Source organism: Haliotis rufescens, unplaced genomic scaffold (genome assembly GCF_023055435.1).
Source record: "Haliotis rufescens isolate VD_foot unplaced genomic scaffold, xgHalRufe1.0.p SCAF_66, whole genome shotgun sequence".
Lineage (NCBI taxonomy): Eukaryota > Metazoa > Mollusca > Gastropoda > Lepetellida > Haliotidae > Haliotis > Haliotis rufescens.
Genome location: NW_025964357.1, coordinates 1,874,591 through 1,887,383, shown reverse-complemented (window position 1 = coordinate 1,887,383; position 12,793 = coordinate 1,874,591). Strand labels below are relative to the sequence as shown.

The 12,793-nt window shown below is 42.9% G+C and overlaps 1 protein-coding gene across 1 annotated transcript in view; it reads left to right on the top strand.

The window, feature by feature from the left end:
• The first annotated feature begins 347 nt into the window (after window positions 1-347).
• Window positions 348-12,793, top strand: part of LOC124113708 — a 55,388-nt gene continuing 42,942 nt past the window's right edge. Inside the window, exons 1-2 of the mRNA XM_046474195.2 lie at window positions 348-508; window positions 591-636. Of these exons, the coding sequence (XP_046330151.2) occupies window positions 452-508; window positions 591-636 (103 nt within the window). The 5' untranslated portion in view covers window positions 348-451. The remainder of the gene's footprint in view (window positions 509-590; window positions 637-12,793) is intronic.

Here is a 12,793-nt window from a genome sequence, read left to right as displayed (position 1 = left end):
ATCCAAAGGCATGAACATTGTGATACCACAGTGTTGTAAGCAGAAGTAAAACACTTTATGTGTAAACATTCATGATCAATCTAGTATATCGGGTCATGAACAATGTACAGATCGACACGTTGCTGATAGTTACGTAAATCTGCAGCCAATGAATGTAATATGTATTCCAGATTTAGTCTTTATCGTAAAAGTAAACAGTGCTTATAAAATACGGAAAATTACATATAAAATCACGTGACTCTTAATTGTATTTTTATTATGTTGAATGTGGGGACATATGAGCTGGTATATGGCGCGTCGACAGGGTTGTGCTATGTAGTTCAGTGACCCGATTCTTGCATCACGCGCTGCTAACACGCGAAAAGGTTATGACCCATCCATGTTTCCGTAGGTTGTCAACCAATCGAAGTAGCTGTTTGATTCCCTCACAGTGCGAGAACATGGGACCAATATGGCCGATACTACTGTTGTGGTCGAGGGGAAAATTAAGTTTAGAGATGGCAAAAAAGTGAGTTTTCGTCGTAAATTGTGTTGTTCGAGTTGTGGTACTATTTGGGATCAATCTACAAGTGTGATTTCCTGTTTTTCAGTGGAAGTCGCGATGGTGTGTTATGAAAAAGCCTTCTCCAGTCGCTGGTAAGTCAAGTTACTAACTTTGAGACCGAGCTTCGAAGTTTGTAGATTGAAGTACGTGTATTTTACTGAGACGCCCGTCGCTTGTTGTTGAGTGCATTGTCTATGCATTATCTAGCGCAACACTCACATGTGCCCTTGTGAACGCTCTGGTCAATTTTGGAGGGAAAGCAACTACTTATCAGTGAATACGGAAATGGAAAATCGTTTACGCTGTCTTCCAAATCATAGCGAGCCAGTCGGATGAACAAAGTTGTCGGGTGAGGCCAGGGAGTCATTGGTTGTATGTGGAACAATGTCCCCCCAAATGTTGTTCATGATAACTTAATAAAGCGCAATAGTCCGAATCAATTGTCTGCTTATTTACGAGTGGATTACCATGTTTTTGGATACGCAATGCTGATCCGATAAAGGAGATATAGCACCCCTGGGCTGTCAAACGCAACACTGTTGAACTCCGCTACACTATGTAACATGAAAGAAATAGCACTTGTTTACTGGGGGAAATCCAATCTGCTGGTATTAAATGTGATTTCATGTCATTTTCTATATACTTTTGTTTTTGTTGTGTATTATCATTAAAGTAGTATTCTGTTAAAATGTCTCAGTTTTTGCCAATTGAATCATGACACACAATGTTATGACACCGTGACATTTATTATGCATTACATGTGAATATGCTGTCTTATAGCTGGACTATTGCTGAGAGCAGCGTTAAACAACAAACAAACAAAACATGTGATTGTGTTCAACAGTCCTTGTGTTTGTAACCTATTAAAGTGTGTAACAGGGAGTAGATATTTCTATGGAAGACATGCATGAGTATTCAGAATAATAAGTTCAGAAAAATACTGTCCCAGATAGTGTTGTTGTTTTCATTAAATGCATAGCTGGAGTTTTTCAGTACAATACTATTATGCTCTGGCTACATGTTAACATTAAAATCCTAATTAATAAATACTGTACATGCTTGGTGGGGGAGGGGGCGAAAACATTCATGTACAGTAGGTCTGCCTAGATACTGTACATGATTTGTGTTTGGAGTGGGGGGGCATTCATGTTAGTGCAGTAGGTGTGCCTAGATACTGTACATAATTCATGTTTGGAGGGGAGGGGGGGTGGTATTCTTGCTAGTACAGTAAGTGTGTCTAGATACTGTACATGATACGTGTTTGGAGGGGAGGGGTGGTGGTATTTTTGCTAGTACAGTAAGTGTGCCTAGATACTGTACATAATACATGTTTGGAGGGAGGGGGGGGGGGGGGTATTCTTGCTAGTACAGTAAGTCAGTAAGTGTGCCTAGAAACTGTACATGATTCTTTTTGGAGGGGGGGGGGGTATTTTTGCTATTACAGTTAGTGTGCCTAGATACTGTACATGATACATGATTATTGTTGGGGCAGCAGTTGTAGATAGAGTATGTAGGTCAGCCCGATCACCCTACAGTACAGCCTGTGGGTTGACAGTGTCTTTCAGTAAACCCATGAGCATGACACTACCAGTATATCAGGGACACTTGCACAATAGATAGTTGTACAAATGTTAAAGCCATACGGTGCACACCATATTATTGTTGAATAAATATGTGTTTGTTTTGAGGGGAGAAGGTTTCAGCAACTAGGTTTCGTTTTCTTTTCTTGTGCAAGCTGTCCATTAGGCATATTAGAACTGAACTTGGTGTTACTGTTATTAGCCATGTTAGCTAGTTTAACCTCACAAAATAGTAAGCAAGTTTGATTAACTGTACTTACACTAAACCTAGTGTCTCCAGACATTACTGCCATTTCAGGTTATTTGTAACAGTAATATTCATAATGTTTCACGTAAGAGTGATATTCGACTTACACCCTTTGATATTCTGACTTGTGGTTGAAAACAAGTACACTTTATTAGTTTCTTGGCTAGAGGAAATGATGAAGGATATTTCTTGCTGGCTTGATGCCTGGTTGTGTGAGTGATGTAGGTGAATAAGCACAGAAGCTCACAACACCTGTTGGTCTCAACTGGATGTACTTGTAGACCCCATGTGTAAATCTGAATGGGGAAGGTGTTTAGTTTAATTAATACATTAAACACAATCTTTATCAGATTTGTTGTGCCTTTAACTGACATTATGTGAAAGTGATTGACAAAGTAATTAACATGATTAAAGTGAGGGGGAGCGGGTGTAATAGGGGCCTGTGTTTTAGTGAGGGGGAATATCAGGACCTGTGTTGTAGTGCGGGGAAATATCAGGGCTTGTGTTGTTGTGGGGGGAATATCAGGGCCTCTCTTGTCGTGAGGGGGAATATCAGGACCTGTGTTGTAGTGCGGGGAAATATCAGGGCTTGTGTTGTTGTGAGGAGAATATCGGGGCCTGTGTTGTAGTGCGGGGAAATATCAGGGCTTGTGTTGTAGTGAGGGGAATATCAGGGCCTGTGTTGTAGTGAGGGGGAATATCAGGGCTTGTGTTGTAGCGAGGGGGAATATCAGGGCTTGTGTTGTTGTGAGGGGAAATATCAGGGGCCTGTGTTGTAGTAAGGGGGAATATCAGGGCTTGTGTTGTAGCGAGGGGGAATATCAGGGCTTGTGTTGTTGTGAGGGGGAATATCAGGGCCTGTGTTGTAGGAAGGGGGAATAACAGGGGCGTGTGTTGTAGTGAAGGGGAATATCAGGGCCTGTGTTGTAGTAAGGGGGAATATCAGGAGCCAGTGATGTAGCGAGGGGGAAGATCAGGACCTGTGTTGTAGTGAGGGGAAATATCAGGGGCCTGTGTTGTAGTAAGGGGGAATATCAGGGGTCTGTGTTGTAGTGAGGGGGAATATCAGCGGCCTGTGTTGTAGGAAAGGGGGATATCAGGAGCCTGTGATGTAGTGAGGGGGAATAACAGGGGCCTGTGTTGTAGTAAGGGGGAATATTAGGGCCTGTGATATAGTGAGGGAGAATATCAGGAGCCTGTGTTGTAGTGAGGGAAAATATCAGGAGCCTGTGTTGTCAGTTGGAATTAGATTTGTGTGTATAAATGGAAGGCTGACAAAGATGACAGCCTTAAATTAAAGAAATAATCACAAGAAACATATCTTGCAGAAATATGTTTATCACCTAGGAGATTTTCACAAATCATCAGATTAGAGGAGTCCAGCCCCCTTGACCCAGGAGCTGCCCCAGAAGGCATGTCCATTCTGTATCTAGTTACACCTCCAGCCCTTTCATCTTACTTCAGTAACATATCAGCTTCATATAATTAGGGGCAGCACTGGCACCCACTCCTCTGGTACTGGTAGGGATGATTGTGGTCGGCATGGAGATTGGGTAGCCAGCAGACAGGAAATGGGGAGTAGTGAAGAACTATGACTACTTCACAGCTAATTGAAACATACAGAACGATGATGTGAAGGTAGTACTTCCAGAGTACATAGAAGGTAGAGCATCTCTTTTCATGGCAGTCAGTAACACTTCTTTTGATATTTATGGACGTAACCTAATGACACAGAAAGTTGGAGGGGAAGGGGGGAGAACCTGAGCTGTTTTCCACGACACTCATGGCCAGCCTTAAGAATATATTTGCCGACAGCAACATTATTTTAATATGTTCTACCTGGAATAATGTAACCTATATTAGCGGCAGTCAAACAGTTTGAAATAATTAGGTAGCTGCATGGTACCAACAGAGAATTGTTGTGACAGTAACTCGATGTAGAAATAGTTGTCCAAAGTTGGAAACTGGCACTAGGTCTTGCACACACAATATCACTCTGATACTATTTAAGATAACATTCTTCATATTGCTGCCAGTGACTGTCGGTTGAAGTCAACTACAAAATACACACATGGTATAGGAAGTCATTGTGCAAGAAAAGCCAAAAGTTGATTTGAAACTTGCCTGGTTTCTATCACATAGAGAAATAGTGTCTCTGCCCCCCTCCCCTAGTTATGTGAGTTTTGTGAGTAAGCTCCACATGTGCTGCAGCCATGTGTCATATCTCTGCCCCCCTCCTCTAGTTCTGTGAGTAAGTTCCACATGTGCTGCAGCCATGTGTCATGTTTCTGCCCCCTTCCTCTGGTTCTGTGAGTAAGCTCCACATGTGCTGCAGCCATGTGTCATGTTTCTGCCCCCTTCCTCTAGTTCTGTGAGTAAGCTCCACATGTGCTGCAGCCATGTGTCATATCTCTGCCCCCTTCCTCTAGTTCTGTGAGTAAGTTCCACATGTGCTGCAGCCATGTGTCATATCTCTGCCCCCCTCCTCTAGTTCTGTGAGTAAGTTCCACATGTGCTGCAGCCATGTGTCATATCTCTGCCCCCCTCCTCTAGTTCTGTGAGTAAGTTCCACATGTGCTGCAGCCATGTGTCATGTTTCTGCCCCCTTCCTCTAGTTCTGTGAGTGAGTTCCACATGTGCTGCAGCCATGTGTCATATCTCTGCCCCCCTCCTCTAGTTCTGTGAGTAAGTTCCACATGTGCTGCAGCCATGTGTCATATCTCTGCCCCCCTCCTCTAGTTCTGTGAGTAAGTTCCACATGTGCTGCAGCCATGTGTCATATCTCTGCCCCCTTCCTCTAGTTCTGTGAGTGAGCTCCACATGTGCTGCAGCCATGTGTCATATCTCTGCCCCCTCCTCTAGTTCTGTGAGTGAGCTCCACATGTGCTGCAGCCATGTGTCATGTTTCTGCCCCCTTCCTCTAGTTCTGTGAGTGAGTTTCACATGTGCTGCAGCCATGTGTCATATCTCTGCCCCCTTCCTCTAGTTCTGTGAGTGAGTTTCACATGTGCTGCAGCCATGTGTCATATCTCTGCCCCCTTCCTCTAGTTCTGTGAGTGAGCTCCACATGTGCTGCAGCCATGTGTCATATCTCTGCCCCCTCCTCTAGTTCTGTGAGTGAGCTCCACATGTGCTGCAGCCATGTGTCATGTTTCTGCCCCCTTCCTCTAGTTCTGTGAGTGAGTTTCACATGTGCTGCAGCCATGTGTCATATCTCTGCCCCCTTCCTCTAGTTCTGTGAGTAAGTTCCACATGTGCTGCAGCCATGTGTCATATCTCTGCCCCCTCCTCTAGTTCTGTGAGTGAGTTTCACATGTGCTGCAGCCATGTGTCATATCTCTGCCCCCTTCCTCTAGTTCTGTGAGTAAGTTCCACATGTGCTGCAGCCATGTGTCATATCTCTGCCCCCCTCCTCTAGTTCTGTGAGTAAGTTCCACATGTGCTGCAGACATGTGTCATGTTTCTGCCCCCCTCCTCTAGTTCTGTGAGTAAGCTCCACATGTGCTGCAGCCATGTGTCATATCTCTGCCCCCCTCCTCTAGTTCTGTGAGTAAGCTCCACATGTGCTGCAGCCATGTGTCATATCTCTGCCCCCCTCCTCTAGTTCTGTGAGTGAGCTCCACATGTGCTGCAGCCATGTGTCATGTTTCTGCCCCCTTCCTCTAGTTCTGTGAGTGAGTTTCACATGTGCTGCAGCCATGTGTCATATCTCTGCCCCCTTCCTCTAGTTCTGTGAGTAAGTTCCACATGTGCTGCAGCCATGTGTCATATCTCTGCCCCCTCCTCTAGTTCTGTGAGTGAGTTTCACATGTGCTGCAGCCATGTGTCATATCTCTGCCCCCTTCCTCTAGTTCTGTGAGTGAGTTCCACATGTGCTGCAGCCATGTGTCATATCTCTGCCCCCCTCCTCTAGTTCTGTGAGTAAGTTCCACATGTGCTGCAGACATGTGTCATGTTTCTGCCCCCCTCCTCTAGTTCTGTGAGTAAGCTCCACATGTGCTGCAGCCATGTGTCATGTTTCTGCCCCCCTCCTCTAGTTCTGTGAGTAAGCTCCACATGTGCTGCAGCCATGTGTCATGTTTCTGCCTCTCGTGCCCTGAACACCATGCCATGTGGTTTTCTAACTGTTGTAGCAAGTCAGTAGCAAGACTTGTTTAGGGTGCTGATTGAGGCTGTGGCCTGTTTTCCCCCAACTCTGCTCAGCAAGATTGTCTCAAGTCCTGAGCATTGGTTGTTTTGGGGTAATGCTAATTTGCAATTTTATGAGTTGAGTCGGAGTCATGACTTTTTTTTTTCACTTTTTTTCAAAATCATCTTTCATATCTACTAGAAATGACCAGAATGATTATATTTTTCAGTACTTCATGAATAGATTACGGCTGTCAAAATTTCATTACTATAAAATTCTTTCAGGGTGAGGCTCAGTAAACAAAGTTCTCAAGGCTTTCCTGTCGCACTGTGTGACTCTCCCTCTCAGGGACTGACTGTGACAGAGTGTGTGTAATACAGAGAGTGGGATGTGTGGAACAGTAGTTCGGAGGCAGTGCCTTCAAAGTTGTTACTGTAGAGGAATGTGTTATATTGCATTTTGTTATCAATCTCTATCATATTTACAATCTGACAACTTTATTTATTGGAAACTATTCACTATGCATGGTCTAATTATTAGCTCACCGGGTCCGAAGGATCAAGTTTAGCTTATGGGATACTGTGGCGTCCATCCGTCCCTACGTCAACAATTTATTCAAACGACTTCTTCTTCTGAACCACTAATTGGAAATTAACGAAAGTTGGTTGGAAGCATCCCTAGGTGGTGAGGCTTCAAAACTGTACAAATTTAGGGGCTGAGGGGCGGGGCCAAATAGGGGTAATTTGGCTTTATTGCTTTAAACGACTTCCTCTCTGGAACTTAGAGATAGTTATCAACCATATTTGGTTGGAAGCATTCTCCAATGGTGGGGATTCCAACTGGAGAAATGGAGGGGCTGAACAAGGACCTTCAAGGGTCTATAACCATATGTACAATTGAGAGTATAATGAGAGGAATGCACATATGCTACCAGGACTGGCCCTTCTGTTCATCTGTCTGGCACTCCCAAAGGAGTTAGAACCTTGACCATAACATGCAAACCGATATTATCCCCACCCTATAAGAAACAGATACATTGTATACATTTGTTTGTTATGAAGAGAGTATTACCTTTGATATGATTTATCAGATCTTTATGCTACATTTGTATGTAGAGAAATACATGTTCATGCTGTAAGATTTGCCATCCACCCATGGTGACAGAGGCAAAATTGCGAAATATTTGCAGTATTATATACATGTACAATGCAAATGTATATTTTGTCATGATTGCGTAAATATCCAGGTGAGCAATACAGGCCCAATGGACCTCTTGTTAGTAATTAATATGGCGACTCTACAGTGACGTCACCTGTTCTTAGATTATCTGTTCGGGATCATGACATTCATACCTGTTAAACATTCCATTAGAAAGGAGTGGGAAAGATGATGGAAGCTTGGTGTGTATCTTTATAGTAGGACCTGTACCGAGGGTTATCCTTCCTTTCAGATGCATATATTTTAATGCTTACTTTTCAAACAAAATGAAATCTTCAAAGTATTTATCACAATTTGCAACTCACAATGTGCACAATAGTTTACTCTCATTATTTTCTGGTGTTTCAAGTGTTTTGAAGAACCGTGAGTATAGGCTGCAGCTAATTGTGATCTTGTTGCTGAGACACACATTCCCCCATGATGAGAAGCTACCTATGCTTATAAGTCGTTTGGTTGTTGACCTCATACTGGTTCATCAGAAGTATACATGTAGAATGTTTCCAAATACAGTTTGTGTGCAAATAGTCTTCCATGTTACACAATGCCAAACCCCATGAACAGATACAGATTGTGTATAATCATGACAACTAGAAGTGGGGCAGTTGTTTACATGGTTTAGGGATGAGGCTACGACGACAAGTTTTTGTTAAACCTTACGGAATATTGAAGTATTTGCAATAACATGAATACATTTGATAAGAACTTTTTCATATATATTTGAGACATTGTCAATATTTGTGTTGACTTATGCATATTTAATGTTTATAATCTAAACCAGTAAAGCCCCTGATGTCAGACACAGACAGTTGGGCTTCTAATGTTCCAAGATTGTTCAATGTGGCCCACTGATGTAATTAGGAAAGTGTAACTTGATGATGATTCTGTTTACCCTGCGCTGTACAGACCTACAGAAACTTGGTGTGCATGGCTGTGGGTGGCTGTTTGATGTCTGTCGGTGGTGGCCTCCTTGTACACTACAGTGTGCTGGTCCTGGTGTAATGTGACACGCCATGCTTTATTGCACCATGTGTTTACATAATGGAGTGGGGGAGCTGCTTTTCTTTGGGTGTTGTCCCTTTGCTGATGCTTAATTTGTGAATGAAGGAAAAGTTTGTCACTTCCATCATAATGTTTCATAGTAATAGCTTCTTTCAGAATATTTCATTTGCGGACATCATATTTATGAAGGTGTGTTCTTGATTGCATTTGACTGGTGGAAAGACGTTTGTTCTCATTTATTATCAGCAGTGTGAAGTCACAGAAAGTACTGTTACTGTTGACCATGATGACTCCAGAGTTTAGGTAGGACAGCTTCTGTAAACAAGACAATAAGGGAGGGTAATTACATAACAATAAGGGAGGGTAAATACATGACAAAAAGTGAGGGTAAATACATGACAATAAGGGAGGGTAAATACATGACAATAAGGGAGGGTAAGTACATGACAAAAAGGGAAGGTAAATACGTGACAATAAGGGAGGGTAAATATAAGGGAGGGTAACTACATGACAATAAGGGAAGGTAAATACGTGACAATAAGGGAGGGTAAGTACAAGACAATAAGGGAGGGTAAGTACAAGACAATAAGGGAGGGTAAATACATGACAATAAGGGAGGGTAAGTACATGACAATAAGGGAGGGTAAGTACATGACAATAAGGGAAGGTAAATACATGACATTAAGGGAGGGTAAGTACAAGACAATAAGGGAAAGTAAATACATGACAATAAGGGAGGGTAAATACATGACAGTAAGGGAGGGGTAAATATGAAACAGTAAGGGAGGAGTAAATTTGAGACGGTTAGGAAGGGGTAAATATGAGACGGTAAGGGAGGGGTAAATATGAGACGGTAAGGGAGGGGTAAATATGAGACGGTAAGGGAGGGGTAAATATGAGACGGTAAGCGAGGAGTAAATTTGAGACGGTAAGGGAGGGGTAAATATGAGACGGTAAGCGAGGGGTAAATATGAGACAGCAAGGGAAGGGAACCACATGTTCACAGCGTGATGCTGGTAGTTGTATTTAGCAGGTTTGGTACTGCAGGAAATAATTAAGTAATAGTCTATGATAACTTCCTTGCACTGGAACAGATTGTGTGTTCTTTTGATAGATCGGATCTTGGCCACTTCATGATAAGTGTTCACTTCCTGTATTCCCTGTGTTGCCTGTATTCGAGAGTCATATTTTTGCCATATGTAAATTCTCAAAGTTTCCGTCATTATCACAAGATGATTTCACTGAACATGATATGGCACTGCCACATCATGTTCAGTGGAATCACTCAACATCAGGAGTGCATACTCCTTAAATCTGTGATGGCGGCAAGAGATATTGTTGATGAATATTAGCCAATCAAATAAAAGAAAAAATAATAGCTGCTTAATGATTTGCCTAGCATTTGGAGTTCCTGTAAGACGTAGGGAGGGAATCACCAAGACTGTGTAATATGATCTTGCATGTATAATTTGAAGACGAAATCACAAGTAAAAGTAGCCTATATTTACTCATTTATGACCTTATAAGTAGGCTTTCTAATGTAAATGCATTCGTATCTGTAATTATCATCCCAAACTGGCTCCCACAGGAGATATGGCTTGGGTGAGATCAAGCGATGTGGACATTGTAGATATCGCTGCATTGAAATTGCATCACAATGCTTTGCAGACCATTGTGACGTCCTTGGTTAACATGACGTCACAATCAAATGACATCACTAATGGCTCTGCTACTGCAACTGTTAGTAGTAACTTTTAAAATGAAGACACTGCTTGTTACAAACTGCAAAAGTTGGAAGGATGATGTTGGATGATAAATAAAATCTCACCCTCATGTCTTTTGATATCAAATATATCAACACTGGTGAGCTCAAAGACCTCCTATTTGGTTTAGATGTCAAGTCGTCTGTGTACATGGTTGTGTATTTCTGATAGCATTTATTTATGTCCACGTATCAGTATATTTCCGCTGGGTGCCACATCCTGCGTGGTGCTGGGAATGGAGACTACAACTGGGGCTGTTTATTTATCAACTGTATCATTTCTGGCATCAACTGGAACCACATTGCACTCCCGGCACACATGGTTGCTTTGTCTCTCAGTTCAGGGGGGATTTTATCAGCTTCATGTATGAATGAGATATGACTGATCACTCATTTCTTGGACAAAACTTTTTGTGGAGAGTTAATTTTGTGTAGCCATACAAAGTTATGGCATCAGGTTCTTATAAGATTGATTTGGATGAAACATGTTCTTAGGCATCAAGAGACTGATATCAACAGGATTATCTGGCCATCATCGAAACTGATCCTCCACTTGTCATATGTAGATAGTAGAATGAGCATTCCACATTCTGGTTGGGAAGCATGGTTCATGTGGTTTCAGTCTCCTCACCATTTCTGTACAGATATAACATGATTCGTTAGAACTACAGATGTTGGTTACAGTCTCCATCAAGACATTTCTCAACTCTTATAGGTGGCATCAGCACCACACATACCTAATACACACAAAGAATGTTAGTTCCAAGGCTGGTAACCTTGGAAAGGCCTTGAGTGCTTATCACTTTTGACAAATCATGTCATATTTTATCATCTCTTTCCTGTGCCCCCTGCCAGCAAGCATGATTTATATCAGAATTAGCACAATTGGCACAGTGGCCTCTTAAAGTTTCTGGCAGGTCCAAGTTGAGACACGCTTTTGGCTTAGTTTCATCTTCGGCAGCCACCACCCTCCTAGCCTTGCTCCAAGGCTGTACTTACAGATAAGTCCATGGATGTCTAGTAATTCTATCTTCCTAAAAGGCAAGTCTAGATGTGTGGACAGTATAATCTAAGGACGTCAGTCACTTAGGGGGACAACATGTTCTTATTGTTTATATAATCTACAAGTTATGATTTAAACTAATAATTATTGACTTAGAGGCTTGCGCAAGACTACCACCCTCCCTTCTTTCCCTTCATTGCAGCACTAGTCTTTCCCCTCTCAAGATCTCCCTGACAGTGACCCCCCCCACACACACACACTCCTCCCTTTCCCCTCTCCCCCCCTTTCCCCTCTCCCCCCTTTCCCCTCTCCCCCCCTTTCCCCTCTCCCCCCCCCTTTCCCCTCTCCCCCCCTTTCCCCTCTCCTGTCTCCCCTCTCACCTCCACATCTTTAACTGATTGGTGATCTTTATCAGTGGAGCTTGGCACTGGGGAAACAACTGCCAGGTGCTTGTCTGGAAACAATTCATTCTGTGGTTGGCTGACAGCTCTCAATACTTTCAATGTTTGTCTGCAGCAGCTTGTTTAACCCTCAAATTCTGACCAATGAAAAATGTTGTCTTCATCACTGCTTGTTTTACTAAAGAGGTTTGTATAAAGATTGCTGTGGTGATAGGTGTAACTTTACAGCTGATGCCATAAACTACATAGCTTACAGTGTTTGTTGAACAGAACATATCCTATATCTTGTTGATTTCTAGAGAGATTATGTACTTGGCTTTTGGCCTTTACACAAGTACATAGCTACAAATGATCAGTTCAGTGTAGCTGGAGGAATACTCTGTACCCTGGATAACATATGGGCAGTTGGTGCATGCGGTCTTCGACATGTGTAGGGTAGCTGTTACTTTGTTGCATATGAAAAGAAAGGGTCCATGTTCATGAGCCTGAACATACACTTTAAGAATTCAAATCATGAAAACTGATGTATAAGGTTTTATTTTTTACCCCTAAATCATTTATGGAATGCTGGTCTCATTTTCCCCTCCTATGCTCAATTGCAAGGTTCTGCCTGTCGTGGTGTTTCGATTGAGTGAACCTTGGTGCTGCCTGTCGGTGTGTTTGGGTACGCTGAACCTCAGTGCTGCCTGTCATGGTGTTGGGGTGTGGTGATCCTCAGTGCTGCCTGTTGGGGTGTGGTGATCCTAGATGCCGCCTGTCGTGGTGTTGGGTTGTGGTGATCCTCAGTGCTGTCTGTCGTGGTGTTGGGGTGTGGTGATCCTAGATGCTGCCTGTCGTGGTGTTGGGGTGTGGTGATCCTAGATGCTGCCTGTCGTGGTGTTTGGGTGTGGTGATCCTAGATGCTGCCTGT